The following is a 23,758-nucleotide window of genomic DNA, read 5'->3' as shown; positions in this document are numbered from 1 at the left end:
GGCTTCCCTGGTGGCTTAGTGGTAAAGAATCTGCCTGCCAATGCAGGAGACATGGGTTGACCCTGGTCTGGGAAGATCCCCTGGAGTAGGAAATGGCAACCTACTCAAGAATTCTTACCTGAAGAACCCCATGAACAGAGGAGCCTGGTGGGCTACAGTCCATGAGGTTGCAAAGAGTCTGACGTGACTAAGCAACTGAACCAAAATACAGTTGCTCAGGACAGCAGCTCATGGACAAATCCCTCAGACCACTGCACTTGCATGTTCAACTTTTGCCGTCAATATCAGATTCTCCCCAGGGTTTGCTTTTCTTGCTAACATTGCTTATTGACATAACAAGGATAGGATTTCTCAAGTCAATCATGTCTTCTTTCTTTTTGATGGGTGGACATTTTAGGAGAATAATTCTTAGTAGCACAGAAATAGTTTCAAGAAATGCATGTATTGCATATTAAACCCATCCTCGGGGAAACACAAAGAACTTAGCAGTTCATTTGGTACCACTGATGGCCTCTGCTGTCATCCCAAAGAAAATACATTTCGAGTATTTTATATTTGAACATGTGTTTTCTTCATTTGCTATTAGTCTCATGGTGGTGGTGGTTTAGTTGCTAAGTCGTGTCCAACTTGGAATCCCATGGATTGTAGCCCGCCAGGCTTCTCTGTCCCTGGGACTTCCCAGGCAAGAATACTGGAGTGGATTGCCATTTCCTTCTCCAGGGGTCTTCCTGACCCAGAGATCAAATCACATCTCCACCACTGCAAGTGGTCTCCTGCACTTCAGGCAAATTCTTTACCACTGAGCCACCAGGGAAGCCACCCATTTAGTCTCGTAAAACAACAAAAATCCTAACTCTTAATACCCTTATTGGTAGCAGGATCATCACTCACTGAGAAACAGGTCTCAATTCCCAGAATAAGCTGGTTGTACAGATTCAAGAAGTACACACTCAAACTATTAAAATAGGATATTCTAGACAAGTTCCCAAGCCACACCATCCCAGCCTTCACTAAAATGAAACTTGATGAGACTCTGTGGAGATATTCCCCATTTGAGTTCAAATGTCTTTAGGTCAGTAACAACTGAACACATGCAGGATAACATCAGATTGTCTTGATTACAGGCGCATCTTAAAACTTCACAATAAAAAAAGGTACACGCTAAGTCGCTTCAGTTGTGTCTTACCATTTGTGACCCTATGGACTGTAGCCCTTCAGGCTCCTCTGTCCATGGGACTTCTTAGGCAAGGATACTGGAGAGGGTTGTCATTTCCTTCTCCAGAGGATCTTCCCGACTCAGGGACTGAACCCAAGTCTCTTACATCTCCTGCCGTGGCAGGCAGGTTCTCTACCACTAGTGCCAGCTGGGAAGCCTTACAATAAAATGGCATATCACAAAACTAATTCAAAGAAGCTTCCAACGATGCTATGAACTCCAATTAGAAATTGTGTCAATACATACACAGGGAACACGTCTACTAAAAATTGTGACTGTGACAGATATTGAACAGGCCCGGTGTAATGGAAAGATCTAGGGTCCAGAAGAGTGGAGTTTGGGCTCTAGCTTCATCCCTATCTACTTACGTGACCTGAGCAAAGCCACTGAGTCTTTTTTTTTTTTTAAATAAACTTTGGGTATTCATTTTTTAATCTAAAAATTTATCAATTTATAATTTCACTAGGTACCCTTTAATTCATAAAACCAATTGTTCAACTACTTTCATACTATTTTTAAAAGGGTTTTCATGTCAGCTAATTGGAAGGGTTAACACGTTGATGCATTTGCTAAACAAAAATGTATTATACAACTAAAACAACAGGAGCCGTGCCCACTAGGCAACGGGAGGTAGAGATGGATGGTTATGTCTTGCCTCGGGAAAGAGCTGCCTTGTATAGCAGCAGGGTGTCATTTGTGTGGTGTTGAGTGTGATTATTCTGAAGTTGTGTGACTGGACATCAAAGATCTGAGTAAACAGCCAGTGCAATAGGATACGTAGTAAATGACAGAGAGAAGAATAGAGAGGTAATACGGGAAGTGTGTGTGTGTGTGTGTGAAAGTCGCTCAGTTGTGTCCGACTCTTTGCGACCCCATGGATTGTTCCCTAGGCCAGAATACTGGAGTGGGTAGCCTTTCCCTTCTCCAGGGGACCTTCCCAACCCAGGGATTGAACCCAGGTCTCCCGCAGTACAGGCAGATTCTTTACCAGCTGAGCCACAGGGGAGCAATTAATCCTGCTCAAGTCAGAAATGTTTATGGAGGATTTAAAATTCTCTCCTCTTTGAAAGCATATCCTCTTATGTATTTGTGGAAGAAATGAAGAGAGAATGTGCAAATTCTTTGTAAGGCAAGACATTTCTTTCAAACTTGAATGAATTTAATTGGCCGCACGACTCAGCATGCGGGATCTTATTTCCCTGACCAGGGATCGAACGTGCACCTTCTGAAGTGGAAGCATGGGGTCTTAACCACTGGGTTGCCAGGGAAGTCCCTTCTTTTCAACTTTAAATAACAAAGGTATTTCAGAAATGTTCTGAGGCTTCCTTAGGGTAGTTGTCCCTTTGACATGCTATGTCCATCCCAAACTCCACGATCAGAACAATTTCTTCAAGTTAATTGATGTGGATTGTTCTACCTAAATTTTTATTTCACATGAACCTGTGTGTGTGTGTATGTGTGTGTACAGAGTCAAACGCATTTCCAGGGATAGAAAGAAAGAGCTGTTGAACTGGAATAAAAATTTTCTTTAAGTTCATGGAGGCACAGTTGGTGGAAAACTGAGTCTCAGCATCTCAGAGAATCATCAAGAAGGCTAATGTAATCTCTTTTCTCATCAGCTTTTGTCCACAGGTGAGTATTATCACATCACTGAGGCCAGGAGAGAGAAATGATGCCAAGAAGATGAGGCTTTAGCATTATTATGAGGATACGGGGGAGAGAATTTACTGGAAAGTGCAGTAGAGTCTTAGTCATAGTGAAGGGCTTTGTGATAAGAATGATTATATGTATTATCATGATGGAGAGTCCCTCAGATCTCTCAGAGGCCAGGAGTGGCTGAGCCACTGTCTGATTAAACAGGGTCCCCTGTTCCATGTGGTCGGTAGTCCGTTCTCTTTCTTAGTTGGTTGGCATAACCTCTAGCCTCAATATTGAACTGGCTTCCTTTCTTTGTTGGCCACAACAAACACCATGGAAACCTGATACATTCGCTCCAGGCAGTGGGGGTCAGATAGCTCTAACCCAAGGCGGATGAAAGACATCTGGATAATGCTTGACCACCAAGGAAGGCAACCTCAAGGAAAGTGCTCACATGGCTTGCATCCCCCTCCCCTGCCCCCGACAGGGCAGAACCTACAGCTTCTTGCTGTTTTCACAGGGCCTGCCAAATATCTCTGCAAAGCACTTAACTTCTTGCATCCCTTTGCTTGAATGCCTTGCTCATGTTCTCGCTAAGGAGACTAGCCATTCAGGAGCTCCAAGAGCCACAATGGAAAGCTTGTCTTCAATTTGTCTCACTCCTTTTGTGTGCAGCCTGAACTGTGAACCCGGCAGTCACTCACAGCTCCGAGAGAGATGCACATGGACTCTCTCCAGCCCTTCCCTCCTGCGGCAGCTAGGGAGACCTTGACGACAAAGATGCCCGGAATTCAAGGCTTTCAAGGTCTGTGGGAGACACAGCGGATCTCCTCATTTTAGGGGCTCCAAAGCCCCGGGCTTAGCAGCAAATAGAAGCTGAATCACTCAACCCACTGTGTGAGTTTTCATTTTCTATGGCTAAGGGTGTTCTTCAAACTGCCAATAGCACTGTTTGCACCTGGCAAAGATAACACAGCCCAGGCCGGTGCTTCTCCTGTTTGTTCTTAGAATAGGCAGGATGAGAGCCTCATCAATGCAGGCCTTAGCTCGTCAACAGACTTGTCAGGTCACAATGGACAAGAACCAGCTTGTTCTTCCCTAGCTGCTTCCCCTTGAAAGTTAAGTTGAAATCAAACAAAACAGCACCTTTTTGTAGGTCAAGAAAGATCAAATCCAGAAAAAAGTGTTTTTTTTTTTTTAATGGTTCATCTTAATAGGAAGGATCACGGAGAATTAGCACCTATGAAGTGGCTTCTGTGTTCCAGGTCCAGGGTGGGGTCTCTTTTAATTGTCACTCACGACATCATGCCAAGTTGTTGGTTATTACCCCCATTTTACCGATGAGTCAATGAAGGTTCTGAGAGGTGAAAGGTACTGCCTATAGGTCAGCAGGGACCACTGAGATAGGAACCAGTGCTTATTTGCCTCCGAGGCCTGAGAGCTTTCCACTCTGCCAATGTGTGGATTCAGCTTTATAGAATCACTAGTAAGGCTCACAGGGCTTCCCAGGTGTCACTAGTGGTAAAGAATCCACCTGCCAACGCTGGAGATGCGAGAGACACAGGTTTGATCCCTGGATTGGGAAGATATCCTGGAGAAGGAACAGGCGACCCACTCCTGTATTCTTGCCTGAAAAATTCCATGGACAGAGGAGCCTGGTGGGGTACAGTCCATGGGGCTGCAAAGAGTTGGACACGACTGAGCCCTGAGCATAGTAGGGCATACAGGCGGTTCATCTGAACTAAAAAGGAATAGCGAAAACTGCATATAAAAATGGTCAAGTCACATATGATGTCTACCTTGACTAAACAGTCTCCAGGGACTCTGTTTATAGCTACGTACAAATTCACTCAAGTTCTCAATACCCTGCAGGTTTCTCTCTCTAGCTTCATCCCTTACTGCTTTCCTCACTTCCTTAATCACATCTTAGATGACCTCATGGCGACCACTTTTCCTGAAATCATCTATCCAATCTCTGCCTATCAGCTGCAGAAATGTTGCCCATCCTTTGCAGTCCACTTGGCCTGCCTCCTTGGCCCTGAAGTTCCCCTGGTTCTTCTAAAAGATGTGCATGCTTCCTCCTCCAAACTTTCACAGACCCTGGGCTCCCTGCTCTAGCACTTGCTTCTGAGCCCGCTGTTGACAAGGCTCTTTGATAAGGCTCCTTGTCTGTCTTCCTCCTTGAGCAAGAGCCCAGAACAAACTTATTCTGTAAAGAATCACACAGTAAATAGTTTAGGCACTGCAGGCCGAATGGCATCTGCCACAGCTACCCAATTCCACTGCTGTATTGCAAAAGCAGGCACAGATAATACCTAAATGAATGAGCATGACTGTGTTTCAATAAAACTTTATTTATGAAAACTGGTGGCAAGTCAGAGATGGCCCCCATGTGCTGACCTCTGTCCTAGTTCATTGGTTCTAGAATGAACAATTGTGTCTCTTTGTTAAAAAATGAAGATTATTTTATGTTTATTTGACTGCACCAGGAAGTCTTAGTTGTGGCATGCGAACTCTTAGTTGTTACATGCTGGATCTAGTTCCCTGACCAGGGATTGAACCTAGGCCCCCTGCATTGGGGGGTTAGCCACTGGACCACCAGGGAAGTCCCAGCAATGGTGTCTTCCTTGCGCCTATATCCCTGCTGTGCTGTACAGTGTCAAAGGTGGCACTCATAAATATTTGTGGAATGAAACAGAATTTAATCAGAGATGCTTTTTCTTTTTTTAAAAGCTATTGTTGAAGCCCCGAGAACTCTGCAGATTTCTCTCATCCTGCATTGCTGTCTGTGCACACTGCTGAGCTGTCAGAACCTTTTGACCTGTGGCTGATTTTCCTGTAGGCTCAGGACCTTGCCCTGAAGCTTCAAAGGCAAGCTGACTTCTAAGGAGCCATAAAACACATTTTTGTCAACTCCTTGTCCTCAAACTCCCGGGAAAACAGCAGTGAGGTTTACAGTTGTGGAAAATCACCTTAGGCTGGGATTCTGCTAATGCAACAAAGAAAGCAATTTCTGACTCAAAGAAAAGGGAAAGGTGAGTCCCAGGGCATGGAAGAAGTCAGCAAAGACCTATTTCTTTTTACTGAACCAGCAGGTTACTGAATCTGCAAGTGATGGCTAATGGAGAGTCACTAGCCCCTGGTGGGCTTCATTCATGAATTTAGCTGCATAATTATATGTAGGGTAGAGAGTCTTGAATATTCATTCACAGGGTTCATTCCAAAACACAATGGATCATCCAGACCCTATGCCTCAGTTGCTGGGGCAGCTTTCTTTGTCGACAATATCTTATGCATCAAAACATGTCCATCCTTCAAATTCCTGGGCATGCTCAGTAGGACACTCACCTGGCTTCATTTATGAATTGTTAGTTCCCGTCTTTCCTTCTTTATAAGTCACTTGATATGATAGAGAGGATCTAAGTACCACTGACGAGGAGCCATAAGTTTATTAGTTATAATAAGAAAAAAAAAAAAAGAATAAAAAGCTTTCCAGGGATATGTTATGCCAGCAACTAGAATGCCTTCCATAGTTACTTATAACTTTTCATAAGGAAGTTACTTATCTCTTTTCATAAGGAAGTACATTTAATCTTTATTTTTTTCCCCATCTGGGATCATAGCTTTAAAATCAGTGTGGCTGAAGAGGGATAATATTTAAGCACAAATAGAATCAGAATGAATACTGGAGGTTTAGTGATGAAGGAAATGTATCAGATGCCTGTTTCCTACCCTTCTCATGGTTAAACTTTCAGTCCACTGCTGTGCGTGGAGGACTGCACATCATTGCAATGGATAAGAAGAAAGAGTGAGGAAGGAGTGGAAAAACAAAATCACATTCTTCGCTGCCTAAGTATCCAGATTTACTACACTCGTCTCATGAGAATGGTCAGCTTAATACAGCTCTCTGCTCTCTGTCTCATCTCCGTATGCCATCAGCCTCTCCTCTGGGCCTCCCAACCCCCTCCCCAAGCCTCCTGCCTCTCAAAAAGAAACATCAGGTTATTTTAAAGCCGTGACCTGAGACGGCCTCTCGGGCAAGCCCTCTGCAGCTGCCTCTGCAGCAATTCTAATCAGACATCTGTGGCAAAGCTGCGGACAGCCCGAGCCCAGGAAATTCACCCAGGTCTCTATAACCAGACTGGGGGGGGGGGGTCACCACCACTCTGCTGCTAAAAGAAACATACCATTTGATCATTATTATTATTAAATCATGTTGATGAATATTATTTCAGACAACTGAAGGAAGCCCTTGATCAAAATCACCCCCCAGTCACCCCATGTGTTTCTCTCTCTGTTCATTTTGTTGTTCTTGTTGTTGGTCAGTCACTAACGATGTTGGAGATGTGATTCGTAATCAAACCACCTCAGCAAGCCCCTGAGTTCAGGGCCTGCCTGTTCTGTGGTCTCGGGGCAGAAGCCCTATTCCTGCCCTGTGGAGATACCACGTGGAAAGAAATGGGGTGCAGGGGAGGAGCCGGGTGGGGAGCAAAGGAGAGGCTCGATCTCAGCAGGTCCCAGAGCTGAGGCTGTTACTCACATGTGTTGGGAAGCATTGGGGTACAGTTCTGAAAACTGTGGAGCCGAGTCCTCGGGGCCGTGGGGCGCCGCGTGGCTGATCACCATCATAATGGGCCTATGGGGATACATTCTCTTAGACATTTTGAAGTAATTAATGCTCTCGTTAGTGATTAAGTCTGTGAAGTAGTCCTGAAACATACATTTGACACAAAACAAAAATTACAAAACGTGACATTCATCAGATCACATTTGAATACTGTTTTCCCTCAGAAGCAACTCACTGAATGAGGAGGTAAGATCTTAAGCAGGAAGAGAAACTGTACTTCCCAAGGAGAAAAACATCTTCTGCAAACAGAGATCAGTTGCTAATTACTTTCTAGGGTTGCTAGCATAGTAACACACACAAACATCTTTTTTAAAGTAATGTACAATTTCAGAATTAGGGGAAAAAAATAAAAAGTCAAGTACTGTTTGCCCAAGATAATGATCAGATCTGGCAATACAAATGCTATAGTACATGAAACACCGGATACATATTTCATTCTCAGGTTTCGCTGATGTAATTCGTTGACAAAAAATTTAATTGCTTCAAGGGCAGGAAATACCCACGCCCACTACAAATTCACAGTTGCAGACACACACACACAGACATGCACATGCATATACACATACACGCATAAATGCACGCACACACAAAATCTTTTTGTGAAATTAAAAATTCACCTGTGAGAATTACACAATGATTGCAATGAAAGTCATGACCAAAATCTGGATGCACAGGGAAAAGGGGCAACATTCTATGAATTAGTTTATCTGAAACACTCAATATGGGGAGTAGTTGATTTCCTGCGGATTATACCCTGTTAATTGCACAACTAAAATGATCCAGCTGTTGGGATTAGAGCCTGACTTGTTAATAGAACAATTTAATCTATAATCCAAGGGGCTGATGCAAGACTATAAGGAAAAGCGGGGGAAGAGATGGAATGAAAAAGAAAAGATGAAAACTGAAAACACCTGCTTCCTCTAAGTGTGTATCATTGGCCTGGAACTCCAGTATAAAGTTTATTCAGAAAGCGCTCAGGCAATGTGCACTGTCAGAGGCTTCTAGGCATGACTAATCGCATGTAGATTCAAGGACTAGAACAGCTGCAAAACCCTTGCCCAAGGGACCAAGCCTACGTCACATGTCCTTCTTAGGACAAGCCCACAGGCTATCACCTCCTTTCAAGGAAGTGTCTGTTTCATTCCTTTCCTCTCTCTAAAAAAAAAAAAAAATCTATATTCTTTTCGACACAGTTGTCTTTGACACTTAATCAGCTGTGATAACGGGCAAGATACGCTGATTTAGTCTTTGGAGGGAATCTTGATTACTTTGCTCTCCTTAGGACAACAGGGAAAGAAAGGTTAATAGCTTGAACAAGGAGCATGACAAGTATCCCCACAGATAAAAATGGGAGCAGTGACAATTAGTGTACTTTGTAGGGCACTGCTCAAACCTGCCTCCAAGGTTTCTGCCAACTCTCAACTCTGATGAGTCTGGAAACCTATTAGCAATGTTTGTGAATTCATTTGCATGCATTGTTTTCTGGAGGGTATGAAAGGAGACTTACACTTTATCTCCCCCGCCAAGTCCCTTGAGCTCAAATCAGGCCAAGCATAAGAATAGCAATGTGCCAAAATTAGATCAAGTCCCCTCTTTCTGATTTCTACCAACGTCTTTTTCACAGAGATCTATGCTAGTTGGAGCAGATTCTCAGCTTCTTTTAGATGAATGAGGATGAGATGGACATGGTTAGGAGGGAAGAGGGTATTTTAGGCTAATTAGCAGGCTAAATTTAAAGATGTTTCCCCCTCCACTCCTGTGATCTGGAAATCGTTTTAAGTTGGCAATCACAAAAGCTGTGTGGATTTTAAAAAGTCTAATCTGGGATCCATTTGTTAGAGAACTCTGGGACCTGTTCACTTCAGTTTCTATGAACTGATTTGGAAATACTAGGATTGACTGCCTTACAGACTTTTGTGGACTCTAGCTGCCATGGGCAGGTGTCCTTGTCAATATCAAAGTGTGGTAAAAGCAAAGAATGTGGTTTCCCAACTTTTGAGTTTTGCACTTGTCTTTTCTTATTCTTACATCTAAATCTGAAGCCACAGACAGAATATACTCTCACCCTAATGAAAAGCAAACAGTACAAGATGAACATCTGATTATGTGGGCAAGTCTTCTAGAGGGGGGAGAACCAAGAATTATCACAAGACAGAGTGGAGGCATCCATGATTTTTTTGATAATACTTTCATCAAAGGCTGATTGCCTTTCATCCTAATGAAGGGGAGAAAAAAACCCACTATTCAAAGTCAGTGTTCCCTGAGAGCCTTTTTCTTGCCTGGAGTTTAAAATTATCTTAAAATTTCTCATTCTAAAACTGTGAGAACATAGCCAATCTCGTGGATAGGCTAACATACTGAAAATGACTTTCTCCCATTATGCATGAAGTAAATTGATGCAGTGTAAAAGTGCCTGAAAATTACCTTCGCATAATCAAATCCATGCTTTTCTTTGATGCCATTGCGACAAACAGTGTAATTATAGAAACGAGAATTCTTGATTAATCCAAGCCATTCTCGCCACCCAGGAGGGATGTAGCTGCCATTATATTCGTTGAGGTATTTTCCAAAAAAGGCTGCAAGGGGGAAAGAAGGATTATTTTCTCATATGAAATGATCAGTCATAACTAAATGCATCGACATGAAATTATGTCTTGAAAAAAAGACAGTGAAACAAAAGTTAACCTAGGTAACAGTGGATGCCAAGGTAACATTCACGTAATACTCTGATTCTTTGGTAAAGTGACCCACATACATTTTCCTTTTGAATAAATAAGAATAGTGCCTAGGTACATGGATAGTTTATATAAATATAGTATAGTTTAATAAAATCACCATCAGGTTCATGATACTTTGAATGCATGTATTTTTTGTGGTCCTTCCAGGATAAAGCAGAATGAATCTTTTTTGTTAAATTTATATAATAATCAGAGAAGTAGCTGGTGTGAGATGTGGAGTACTGAAAGTTGTCTTTGGGGTAAGTTTTCCAACATATCTCTTGAAAGTTGTGAATTACAAAAATATTATTGAAAAACTTGTCTTTGTTTTTGGCTATCAGGACAGTACATATTTTCCTAGTCAAAGAACCTTCGTAAACTCAGTTTCTATGGGATGTGGTCAGCGCCTTTATGTCACATGCATGTCATCTTGTTTGCATTGTGTATATTTTACAAATGTGTGCTTATTACTGATAATCAAAAATTCTAGCAACATGGGGTTACAACCTTGATGACTAATTTTCATAGAATTACAGTAAAATAGAAGTGTTGACATACGTGCCACAAAAACACCACTGCTCAACCAGATGCCTTCCCTGTCAAACCCACTTTCTGGCTTCATTACAGACGCCTCTACTTACATACATGAAGAAAGTTCTTGGATGACTGGCTCGGAATGATGAAAACAGATCCTGGAATTCAGGCACTTTACTGGTATTGCTCTTAAAGCACATGTTTCTGAATCTCAAACTTATCCAACATATTTCATTCCTGGGTCTTTACGGAATCTCCATTTAGCTTGATTTCATCTTTGAAATATAACCACCAGTAGAATATCTCCATCTGAATGTTTTTCTTGCTCCTAATGCAATCGTCCAGAATGGAATGAATAACTTTCCCTTGCATATGTACTTCTTTAGAAAGCCTTTAATTCTCAGAGTGGCATCATCACTCACCAGGCATGGCCACCCAGCACTTTCCCTGCCTCACCTACCCCTTTGCTCACCTTGCTATGCAGCAGCTGCTGCCTGTAGGCTCTAAGTGGGTCAGAGCTCTGGGACCTCTCACTCTTTCTCTGACTTGACACCCCTCCTGGGGGCCCACAGATTCCTGACCATCTCTCCTATGCATGCTCCAGGGTCTTTCCACTCTCACCATCAGCTTCCTGAAGACCAGCTCAGGTGATACCTCCTTCTCGAAATCTTGGATGAAGAATCACAGTGAGTTTAACAGCTTGCCATCCAAGGCCTTCCTTTTGTCTGGACAAGATCCCTCTCTTTCCAATCCCATCTTGCACATCTCTGTGATGCCTCTAGGTGTTCTGGTTTCCACCTCTCCTTCTTTGCCTGTGCTGTTCTCTTGGTCTCCCTCTCTATGAATCAGGCCAGAACAGATGCCATTTCACTCCCAGTCTTTGCACTGATTGCACAGGATTTTATCTCTGTGGCTCGATATCACAGTCTCATCCTTCCTTGTGGAACAGTTATGTTCATGTATAAGCATAATCTCCCTTATGTTGTTGTTTAGTCACTAAGTCAAGTCTGAATCTTTTGTGACCCCCTGGATTGTAGCTCACCAGGCTGCTCTGTCCATGGGATTTCCCAGGCAAGAATACTGCAGGGGGGTGCCATTTCCTCCTCCAGGGGATCTTCCCAACTCACAATGCAGGCAGATTATTTCTGCTAAGCCACTGGGGAAGCCAGTATCTCTTATATTGTAAGGTTTTTTTCAGACAAACACTGCCTTAATTTCATCTGTGTGCACGCTCCTCCCATCCTAGCATGTAGTCTAGGGGCTCCATTAATTTTGTTTCTTGAACTGGAGTTCATGGACCCCCACATATTCTGGGAACTCTACAAGTTCTGGACTTTTTAAATTTTGTGTTTTCAATTGAGTTATGATTTTTCAAAAAAGCTAATTTGGTCAAAATATTTTCAGAGTAGAGTTTCATAGGTGCAAAAGTTGGTACTTCTCTTTGGATTTATTTTCTTTGAAGAGTTGACTCAAGTCTGAGGAACACAGCAATGTTTGTTTACTTGCTGAATGAATGTTTATACATTGAATCTGCAAATGACTGAATCAATCAGATGGTCCCTTAGTCAAACATCCACAGCTTGAGGATTCTGCCAGGGCCCCTGAGCAGACAGACAGGCATGGAACAAAGTGTCAGAAGGTCTCACGTCAGCTGTGACTCAGGATTTCCCTCTGAACTTCCTATGAGCTGTAGGAATTCTTCTAATGGGATGTTCTCATCTTCAGAGACTAACCACCTTCTCACACTGAACCACAGATAATTTTCCTTTCTGACAAAATGCAATGGGACTTAAGAGTCCCAGGCAGCAGACCAAGGCCACACCCCACCAGCATGACTTCAGAATGGGACTGTTTCCAGAAGCCTTTCACTTGATAACCCAGAGCCCAGCTCTTTCCCCTGGCCTGCTCCTCATCCTCAGGGTTTTTTTTTTCCCACTTTTCCCTCTTTTTATAAAAGATCATAGTGGTTAGGAATATAAAGCCTGGGGCCAGGCTGCCTGGGTTCAAATCCTGGCTCTGTTACTTTCTAATTACATGTCCAGAGGTGACTTACTTAACCTCTCTCTACTTCTAATTCTCTTCTTGGAAAACCAGGAAGATGATGATGATAATAGTGGAAGGGATACAGTGAGGATGAAGATGAATTAATACATATGTAAAGCACTGAAAACAGTACCTGGCACATAATGAGGGCTTATTAAGTGCTGCCACTGCTGGTACTAGGTTGGCCAAAAAGTTTGTTCAGGTTTTTCTACATCTTATGAAACTTTTGGCCAACCCAACATTATGATTTTTGTTTGTTGTTTAGTCGCTAAGTCGTGTCCAACTCTTTTTGATCCCAGCTACAGGACTGTAGCTGGCTAGGCTTCTCTGTCCATGGAATTCCCCAGGCAAGAATACTGGAGTGGGTTGCCCTTTCCTCCTCCAGGGGAATCCTGACTCAGGGATGGAATCCAGTTCTCCTGCATTGGCAGGCAGATTCTTTACCATTGAGCTACCTGGGTAGTCCCAGTATTATGGTTACCATCACCATGATCATTAGCCTTTCAACTCTGGGTTCTGATTTAAATAACTTACCCTCCTGAAGTGCAAGGAAATTTTGTTCTAGAGTTCTGCCCTTGTGCATCTGAAAACATCGCTGGAGAGGTTACACAGTTTTCTTCCCTAATCTGATTCATTTTTGTAGCAACAAATCCTCTCCCAATTGGCTGACATTTTCTTGCTTAATTAGTTTTTTAGATTTTTTTTTTTCTTGCTACTTTTAGTTTTGTTCTCTGTTCTTTTTTTTCCCCCTCTCAAGGAAGCCAGGCCAAGTCATTCCTGCCCTTTCCTCATTGTTTTACCCGTTAGGTTATTTAGGGCTGTTTTCTACCCATTGCCATGGCTATCTCCCTTTCCCTTAATCCTCCCCTTATAAACAATTCCTTTAAGTCTCTTAATAGTCCCTGTTATTCGCTTCAGAACTCCCTCCAGGTTTTCCGTGTCTTTGTGTTAATGGGGTGTAAAAAATGTACTCACTATTCCAAATGTGTCCTCACCCATCACCCTTGGCTTCAAGGGAGACGGGACCTCGTGCATCATGAGGCAGTACCCAGCGTTGTCAGTGTGGAGTTACTCAGCCTTTAGTGTCGCCTTCGAACACGGAGGCTCATTTATAATTATCCCTGGCCTCTTTCAACAACACTTCCTGGCAGTGCTCTGCAATTGATTATCTGGGATTCTAATTATTTTCCTCCAGATGCACTAAATCTCTTCCTCCCTCTCGAAGGTGAACTTCATTTTCTTGCCCATATTGCCATTATATTACGTGCAGTTTGAAGTTTTTCAATCCCTTAGCTTTGGCAATTCAACTCAACTACTGTCTGAATATGTCACTAGCACACCATCTACCCCTCCTCTCTTCTCTGGGCCATTAAACACTTCCCTTCACAGCTGTTTAGAAGGTGGAAGGTGGGGTTGGGTGACAGGGAGAAAGATCAGAAAGTCCTGATCATAACGACTGTTGACTTCAGTTCACACTACTTCTGTCCAAAACTACCTGTTACACAACACTTAGAAAAATTTCCTTCAACTATTTGAGGTAAAAGCTTTTATTTTTAGATTTGCAATAGTAACTACATATACAAAAGATTTCTGATGCTGTAGAGAAGTCAAATGTTATTTAATATAACAAATAATATACTAATTGAGCTCTGACTGCTTGCAATGATTAGATTTGGGGTGGCAGGATTTCACTAATAGTAACTATAAATTTACATAATTTTGAACCAAGTTAAAATTATGATTTACTCTTATGTCACCTCGTACACACAAGTTTGGTTTCCCCAACTAGACTGGAAGTCTAGCCAAGACAGGAATCTTACTTTATGTCTCTTCATGGATTAAAGTCCACTATAGTTTTAAGCATAATGTGACTCAATTAATAGCATACTATGGTAGGCTACATCTTGTTTTTGGGTACTTATCAAAAATCCATAATACCATCATTCATAAAAATAAGAATATTAGTTTGTTTTACTTTTAGTGAACTCTATTAATAAATTTTTAAAACATCTCATATTAGAGAATAAATATACTTGCCATAAGTAACATGGGGTCTTCCTGGTGGCTCAGGCTGTAAAGAATCTGACTGAAATGCAGAAAACCCAGGATCTACCTCTGGGTCTGGAAGATCCCCTGGAGAAGGGAATGGCAACCCGTTCCAGTATTCCTGCCTGGAGAATTCCATGGACAGAGAAGCCTGGCGGGCTACAGTCTATGGGACTGTGTAGAATCAGACACGACTGAGTGACTTTCATTTCACTTCATAAGTAACATAAATAAATTTTATAATGTAAAAAGACACATAAAAATTGATTAATTTGTCTGTGGTGTTTTGTTACAAAAATAATTCTTTAGATAACAATTTTACTGCAGGTCTCTATTAAATATTGTCCCTTCCACCCCAGTGATATGAAGCAGAATTAGTATGACTAAAATTTAATTCACCTGTGAATTTACAAATCCTGTGTTATGATTATAATTTGAGCACTACCATTTTTAAAGGAATCAGTATGATTACAATGATTATAATAAAATTACAATATAATTTTGGATAGGAAAGAGAACTAAGGAATCCCTCTAGTCCTATCTCTGCATTCTATAGGTTAGAAAACTGGCCTGGAAAAGTTCTCGAAATAAGTTCAAGGCAGAGTAAGGACGTGATTCCAGTTCTTCACCGTTTGGTTCAGGGTTTTTTCCCCTAATACTTGATTCTACCTCTCAATTATGGATTATTACTGTCACTTTAAAATTTATGCCAGGTTTTACATTCATGTCTCTACTTGCAAAAGAAATTTAAACTAAAAAATTTTGAGTGGATAATCAGGTAGAATTTTCCTTTTTATGATAGATAATTCAATATTGTTACCACTTCACTTAGAACATAAAATGCAATAGAAATGTTATTGTATTTTCCTTTCTTAAACATTTAAGCTGTTGTAAAGTCATATTTTCCATGAGTAAAGTTAGAAAAATTTAGGTGTAGTCAGTCCAAAAATATGCCTTGGTTCTGAAAAAAGAAAATAATGTCATACAATGGTAAATACAATACTGGATCAATTCAATTCATTTAAATCCATGTACTCTGGTTACCTTCCAAAATAAGTCTCTCAGTAGTTTGTCTTCTCTGAGTTGTTCTTCGTAAAACTGATTACTGCTTTGTGATTCTCACTAGATGAATATTTATGTATAATACAGCTTCCGTCATTATTTTTTCTATGTTTTCAGCTAAATGTTCTAAATGATGCATTTATTGTTAGGAAAACAATAAAATCTTTATATATTGGCTCCCCCCCCCCCCCAACTAGTTTGGTGGTTCATAAATAATTATGCTGGTTTAAAACCGACACACAAATTTTCTTAACTTCCTGAGATGTCTGTCATCCTGATGTGCTTATTTGTAGATTTTCAAATGAGTCTCTGTCCCTGGTTGGATTGATAATTATTGTCACAGAGACACCTTTACTTCCTAATTGTCTGAGACATATCAATATTTTCCCATTAAAGATGAATTTAAGTTATATAGCTCATTATCACTGCTGTTCTAGCCTTCCAATTTTTACCTTTTCCGACTTACTAGTGGGCACTCTCAAAATTTATTTTCCTGGGTGCATATCATCCATTTTATATTCCTAGCAGAGTGTTTGAAAAAGTCTTAAGCATTTGGAAAGTCCTGTTTTCCTTAAAGAATTCCTTTTACTTTGTAGGATGACTCACTGTAAATTCCATTATTACCTAAGTGTCTAGACCCCAGGGAAGAAGGTTGGCTACACAATGTGAGTTAATTTTCAGAAGCGTATCTCCTCTTCCTGAAGAAGAGAACTGATTGAAGCAGGCCCAACGGACTGCACCACAGGACTGCTAGTTGTCCCCGGGAAAGGCTGATTGTCTGCAGTTTCCTCCTAGACCTAACCCACAAGGCTAGGGTACCATACTGGAAAGAACCCTGAAAACCAAGGTCTTGCTGCTCACTCTTCCTAGTAGAACATCAGATGGGTCATTTTCAGCAAGTCCCCTTATCTTGTGGGTCTAAATTTGTTCATCTGATGGGACTTCCCTGGTGGTCCAGTGGTTAGCACTTTGTGCTTACAATGTAGGGGGCACTGATTCGATCCTTGGTCAGGGAACTAAGATCCTACCTACCTCTTGGGCGGTGTGGCCAAAAAGTAAAATTTAAAAAAAAAGTGGAATATTTAAGTTTGTTTATCTATATATGCTTAGTTGCTCAGTCCTGTATGATTCTTTGTGATCCCATGGACTGTATCCCACCTGGCTGCTTTTTCCATGGGATTCTCCAGGCCAAAATACTAGAGTGGGTTGCCATTCCCTTCTCCAGGGAATCTTTCCAGCCCAGGGATGGAACCCAGGTCTCCTACATTGCAGGCGGATTCTTTACCATTTGAGAATAAGAGAACTGAACGAAATTATCTCTGAGGTTTATTCAAGCTCTTGTAACCCACTGTAGGTTGGATACAGCATAGGATAATTTAAACAAGTACCAGAATACACTCCACTTCTTAGAAGCAACAGATTTGTTTTTTCTTGGTGGCCCAATGAACTTTGTACTGGATGGCGTTTCCATTTTTGCTTTTGACATCTGGAAGTTTAACTTCAAATATGCAGCCTTTCTCCACAATTCTGTGGCATGTCTGTGGTTTGTATATTAACCTTTGCCTTGATTTGAGCTGGTTTTACCCTCCATTTCTACTGGACAGGGTCCTTATTGCTCTGTATCCTATTATGTTTTATGTGTCTCTATCAGGCACTTTGGAATGAGGCATGATAGAAACATATGTCAGGAAATAAGATAATGGGAAGAAGAAAGATGGAGTCAGGTGTGCTAGATTCAGTCTGTCACGGACTAGCTTGTGACCTCAGACCAACTCTCCTGAGTTTCTGTTTCTTCACTGGCAATATGGGCAAATCCTTTCAAGGCTGCAGGAAGAGTTAGGTGAGCAAACTCAGCTAAAATGTCTGGTACAGAGGAAGCAAGCACCAAATATCAATTTCGCATTTTTCCCCTTTCTTTCCGATGGCCCAGCTTTACTGAAGTAAAATTGACAATCAAAAATTGTAAGGTTTATAACCCAAGGGCCCGCTATACAAAAACACTGTGAAACAAGAACCATTGCTAAGTCAATCAACATACTCATCCCTTTACATGTTCAGTAGTTTCCATTATTTTCTGTTGTGATAAGAACACCCAAGATCTATCCTCTTAGCAAATTTCGAGTACACAATGAAACACTGTCAACTATAGCCGTGTTCACGCTCTCTCCAGACTTCTTTTCATTCTTCCCTTTCTTGATTTGACCCTGAAATGTATTAGCAAGCCCTAGTCAACAGCTCTGTCTCAGCAGGGTTCTCTTTGTCACCCACATCTCTGTTTCCTAGGACAGACACCAACCACGTTGGTTTGGATATGATGAGTGTTCTAACTCCCTAGGTTCCAACTATCTCTGTCTCTGCTACTAGGAATTCAATTATAGGGACAATGAGAGTTGAAAGGCACTGACTTCACACAATGCTTCCCATGAATAAAACACAATTTGGTGGTCAAAATCAGGAGTCAGGCATCAGGGGACCATTTCTGATTTTGCTTATGAGCTGGTCATATGGTACTTGAAATCCTCACCTCAGTTATAAAATGAAGCCAAGTACATTTGCTGTTTATAAACCCTACAGGGATGTTGGAGAGATTTGCAAATTGCTTTAGAGCTCTCAGATGAAAGGTGCTGTAAATTTAAACCACTTATGTGGGAAAACACTCAGGATAAGGCTCTCCGAGTAACCTAGTTTCTTTCCGAAGCATAAGCAGACACCTTTAAGGCTCATGGGAGGAGTTCCTTATGTGAGTGGAGACTTTGAGATGTCTGTGGATGACAATGTTATCATCTCCACAGTCAGTGTTTTCATCCATAAATAACAAGTATTAAGTGCCCACAAGGTGCTCTGCACAGAAGTCAATGGCCACTTAGTTCCTAAATCCAGCGGAAAAGATTAATTTCATTTTTAGAAGAGATTTGAGAGAGAATACCTTTATCCAAAATCCTTTCCTTTTAAATCTTCAGAAGAGAGAATCTGCAGACCTGAAAATCATTTCCAACAAGTTTTTAATGATGACACCCTGAATTCTTATAAATAAATCTAGTTGGTTCTGAAAAAATTATTTTCCTTTACAGCCCTCAATCAATATCTGGGTTTCCTTTCCTAAAAAAATGCTCAGACTATGTCTTTCCCACTCCTAATTCTATTAAAATGGTTCCACTGCCCCAAAGATAGTGGAAACTGTGCTAATACAATATGGTAGCTATTGGCCACATGTGGCTAAGTCTAAAATAATAATAAAAAAAAAATTAAAAAAAAGAAATGCTCAGAAAACCTAATGAGAGCATTTAAATGCTTGGAGAATAAAGGCTTGGGGTCAATCATACAGGAAGGTGCCTTGCTTATTTCTTAGAACGATTGACATGATGTTCACGATCTCTCTGGAAGGAGGTCCTTAATATGCAAGACACCAGTTAACAACACCCCTCATCTATGTAGGTTAAACGGTGATAAAAGGTGTACTATGGGATGCCCTCCTTTCCTGGGAAATAAGGGTGAACATTTGAGATCTAAAAGTAATCACAATGAAGCTGAAGAAAAGCAGAATCCTATTAATTATGAGTAAGTAAATAGGTGAATTAATAAGGTACACCTCATTGGATTATTTCTTTCAGCTATTTATGAATTCAGTAAATAATTTTGATAATCTATTGTGTCCCGGATCCTGGGATAGGTGTTCTGCATGTAAGAATGTGCTCAGTTGGCGCCAGGACCTGGAAATTTGGGAGGTTGAGGTAAGCAGGCTCATGGGATAGAAACTCTTCTGTTGCAGGTTGTCTGGAAAATTCCAATTGCTGGGTGCTCTGATGGAACAGAGGACCCTGGCAGGCTACAGTCCACGGGATTGCAAAGAGTACAACATGACTTAGTGACTGAGCACACACACACATGCACGTGCTGATGGGGACAACTTCTTCACGTGTCCACTGAGGATCATTCTGACATTTCTCTAAGGGACCTCTGGCTGGGACATTCATCAGAGACAAAAGTAAGGGATGCGGAGGGAGGCAAGTCTAGATTCCTTCCATTGAGGGACCGATTGGAAGTTCACAGATTTCATCACATAGTGCATTTTTCTGAGATGTGTTACCAGAGTTCATGGAATTGAAGGCCTGGAAGTTTCCCTTTACCTGTTCTGTAGCCGGTGCTGTTCAGATAGACAGCAAACGTCCGAGGCTCGTGCACCGCCTGCCAGGAGGGGGAAGAGCAGTTCTCGTTGTTGGTGTAGATGTTGTGGTTGTGCACGTACTTGCCAGTGAGCATGGAGGAGCGGGAGGGGCAGCACATGGGCGTGGTCACGAAGGCATTGGTGAAGGTGGCCCCCCCACGCTCCATAATCCTTCTGGTTTTGTTCATGACTTGCAGGGACCCTGAAAGGCACAAGGCCAGCACTGCTTAGCAGACAGCACTGCACAATCACCCACTGACATCATGTCCCTCTGTTCCCCTGACTTGTTAATGTCCCTCCCTTGGCTTGAAGGAGTCTGCGACTGGACCAGTTCTCATTTCCAGGACACAATGCAGCTCTGGGGATCCTATCATCTCAAGTATTTTGCAGAATAATAAACACATTTCGGCTTCTCCCTTCTTTAATCACAAAGGAAAAAACTGCAGGCTCATCTGATCATTAAAGCTAGAATTTTAGAGATGGAGTAGATTCAAAGGCCAGCAGCCCTTTGAAGTTGATTAGAGAGCATCAAAACTCCTAGCCCACCAAACTCACACCAGCTACAAACACTGCAGAAAAGACAGATAGAGTACTTTTATCATATCAAACAAAAGAGGGAAAAATTTCTGCAGTTAAGTAAAAGTTCATCCAAAATGCGTGTTTAACTAAAAAAAAAAAAAATCTCCATTGCAACTTGGTATCCCCTAGTAAACTTACCACTTACCTGGCAGTTTTTCTATCAGGATCACACGTTCAGTTTATGTTTTTGCCTGTTTCCACGTCATTTAAAAAGATGGATTGTTTGCTTATGAAAGAGCTATGATTCTATTGCATTCAAAAGTATTTGTATTGGTAGTAAAATATTCCATTTGAACTCTAAAGGATGAAACTGTACATAAGATTGCTGAGAAAGAAAAAAGAAACCTCTTTTGATTACTCAATCCAGCCAAACATGGCAGCTGAATCCCATCCAAATACTGCAGGAAAAAAAAAAAAAAACTCAGGCCAGAATTCAATAGTCTTTTCAGGACTTGTCAAGAAATGCACTACAGAGCACTACAGCCAAGCCCATTGCATTTCAATCCTGGAGCCTCACATTTCCAACAGGTCCTACTTCTTCCAAAGAAAGGGAGAAAGTCTATGTCGTTTTCCAACAAGGAAGGAAATCGTAATGCAAACCAGGCAAGCATTCAGAGCAGAAGAGAAGTGTGCAGCCATCCAAAAAGCCACAGTCGGCCTCATATTTTTTCACATACGCGCTTTTACCGTTTACATGAAAACAGAAAGACGGCTTCTAATTGTGTCTCCTTAGAGCTCTCTACAGTATGCCTCACTGAGGAAGATTCCAAACTGCTTTTTCTGCCCTGGTTGTCTTCAGAAGATCAAGCAACTTATTTTTTTTTTGCCATTGATGAATAACATGTAGTGAGTGCCCACTTCATGCTGAGCATTCATTCTACTGACCTCAACTCTCTGGACTGGTCCCGCAAACACAGCATTAACAAAAGCAATGGGAAGTTCTCTGCTGCCTCCAATCTTCACTAGTAAATTATCTAACAAGAACTTATATATGAAGATTGCTTGGAGATATTTGCAAAGCAAGGTAGTGTGGATACAGCAGCAGCAGGGCATATAAGGACAGTGGCGAACGGAGGCAATATTTAGCAAGAATTCTGCCACAGTGGATGGGGACGACTGGGAGGAAAGGAGGAAGAAGAACTCGGGATGAGCGAAGTGCATCGTCAGGGGCATGTGCGGTGGTACGTGCGGTGCACTGGAGGTGGGATGAGCTAAGTGCAGTGATGAAAATGGCACATGAGTCTTCTGGAATGAAAATGAAAATGAAGACTTCTCTTGATGTAATGGGTGGCAGAGTGGCAAATAGCTTGGCGGCTGGGGAGAGACATTCGGCTTTGACAGAACAGACAAAATGATGGCAGAGTAAGATCTTTGTCAAAGGCATGAAGGACATGTTATGATAAAAGTCTTTGAGAGGCGTTGCTATGACAATAGAGGTATGTACACTGCCGAGGAAACAGGCTGGTCCATCAAAGCTATGGCCAAGAGGTTGCTGAAACCCCCAGGTCGTGGGGTGATAAGAACTTGAACGGCCTTGTGCCTCTACAATAGAATGACTCTTAAGAAGCCGACCTAAGAGCTTCCCTGGTGGTCCAGTGGTAAGAACACAGGGTAGACACCAGTTTTATCCCTGGTCCAGAAAGAGCCCTTATGCCACGGGGCAACTAAGCCCACGTACAACAACTACTGAAGCCCACTCACCATAAAGCCCACGCGCTGCAACAAGGGAAGCCACTGTAACGAGAGGCCGGTGTACCTGCATCTAGAGAGTAGCCCCCACTCTCTGCAACTAGAGAAAGCCCGCACGCAGCCAAAAAAAAAAAAAAAGAATAAATAATTTAAAAAAGATACTTATTTAAAAAAATAGAAGACCCAAGAGATGCTGTAATGTATCAGAAGGCTGTGTGTTGACTAACACTTTTCAGCTTGGGAAGAAAATTGGATAAGTAATGGCTTCACTGTTGCTCAAGAAGTAACTTGACAAGAACTATGCCCTACAGAAGATCAAAGAAGTGCACATTAAAAATGTTGTGTTTTATATTTATGTTAGTTGATCATAAAAGGGATAGAGCCTGGAATAAATACATGCAATGAAACACAGGAGTGGGGAGAGATTTTGAGGTTAATGTTAAAGTCCATTCACTTATCCTTTTCTCCTCTTTAGAAATCTGCAGTGATTACTTACGGTAACAGCTTGAATTTTGAGAAAACTTAGCAAACACTATTGACCAATTTTTATTGCCTAATGGTCTCTTCATGTCAGAGAATGACTTCTCAGAGTTTCCTCATGAACTTAGCTAGACTCAAAAAAAATTTTTTTTTAAAGCAACTGGAGGCTGTCCTCCAAGGTTGCATCACAAAGCAGCAACCTCCAGTTTACAAACTCATTTGGACCACAACACTGGATGGGAGGTGGAAATCTGATCTAAGATCATATGATATGAAAACTAAAGGTGAAAACTCAGCCCCATACAGAAAGAAGTGAAAGTGTTAGTCACTCAGCTGTGACTCTTTGTGACCCCATGGACTGTATGTAGCCTACCAGGCTCCTCTGCCCATGGAATTCTCCAGGAAAGAATACCAGAGTGGGTTGCCATGCCCACTTTGAACCCAGGTCTCCTGCATTGCAGGCATATTCTTTATCATATGTGTCACTAGGGTCAGTTCCATGCATCACTCCTGGAATTGCCGCAGCCAGGACTGTCCTCTCACTCTAAATATTACTCTTGGGACTTCCCTGGTGGTCCAGTGGTTAAGACTTTGCCTTTCAACGCAGAGGGGGCAGGTTTGATTCCTAGTCAGGGAGCTAAGATTTCACGTCTCTTGGCGGACAAACTGAAGCATTAAAGAGAAGCAATATTGTAACAAATTCAACAAATACTTAAAAAATGGTCCACATCAAAAAATCTTTTAAAAATAAATAAATATCATCCTTTTCTTAAACGACTGAGCTGGTTGTGTTGAAGAACTAAAAAAAATCCCTCTAAACCCTCTGCTTTCAAAGGACTTGTCAGTCTAAGTGAACAATGATGTTTGGTCTTTGCTGCTGCTGCTGCTAAGTCGCTTCAGTCATGTCTGACTCTGTGCAACCCTATAGACGGCAGCCCACCAGGCTCTTCCGTCCCTGGGAT

The 23,758-nt window shown here is 41.7% G+C and overlaps 1 protein-coding gene across 6 annotated transcripts in view; it reads right to left on the bottom strand.

Moving 5' to 3' along the window:
- Nucleotides 1–23,758, bottom strand: part of SULF1 (sulfatase 1) — a 187,687-nt gene that overhangs the window by 49,167 nt on the left and 114,762 nt on the right. For all 6 annotated transcript variants that reach the window (XM_043880390.1, XM_043880389.1, XM_043880388.1 and 3 more), the window contains 3 exons: nucleotides 20,011–20,250; nucleotides 9,906–10,057; nucleotides 7,395–7,564 (listed from right to left, as the gene is read on the bottom strand). In XM_043880390.1, the coding sequence (XP_043736325.1) occupies nucleotides 7,395–7,564; nucleotides 9,906–10,057; nucleotides 20,011–20,250 (562 nt within the window). The remainder of the gene's footprint in view (nucleotides 1–7,394; nucleotides 7,565–9,905; nucleotides 10,058–20,010; nucleotides 20,251–23,758) is intronic.

The sequence above is a fragment of the Cervus elaphus genome, chromosome 21 (genome assembly GCF_910594005.1).
Source record: "Cervus elaphus chromosome 21, mCerEla1.1, whole genome shotgun sequence".
Taxonomy (NCBI): domain Eukaryota; kingdom Metazoa; phylum Chordata; class Mammalia; order Artiodactyla; family Cervidae; genus Cervus; species Cervus elaphus.
The sequence above is the reverse complement of the archived record's forward strand: the minus strand, read 5'-3'. Positions and strand labels throughout refer to the sequence as shown.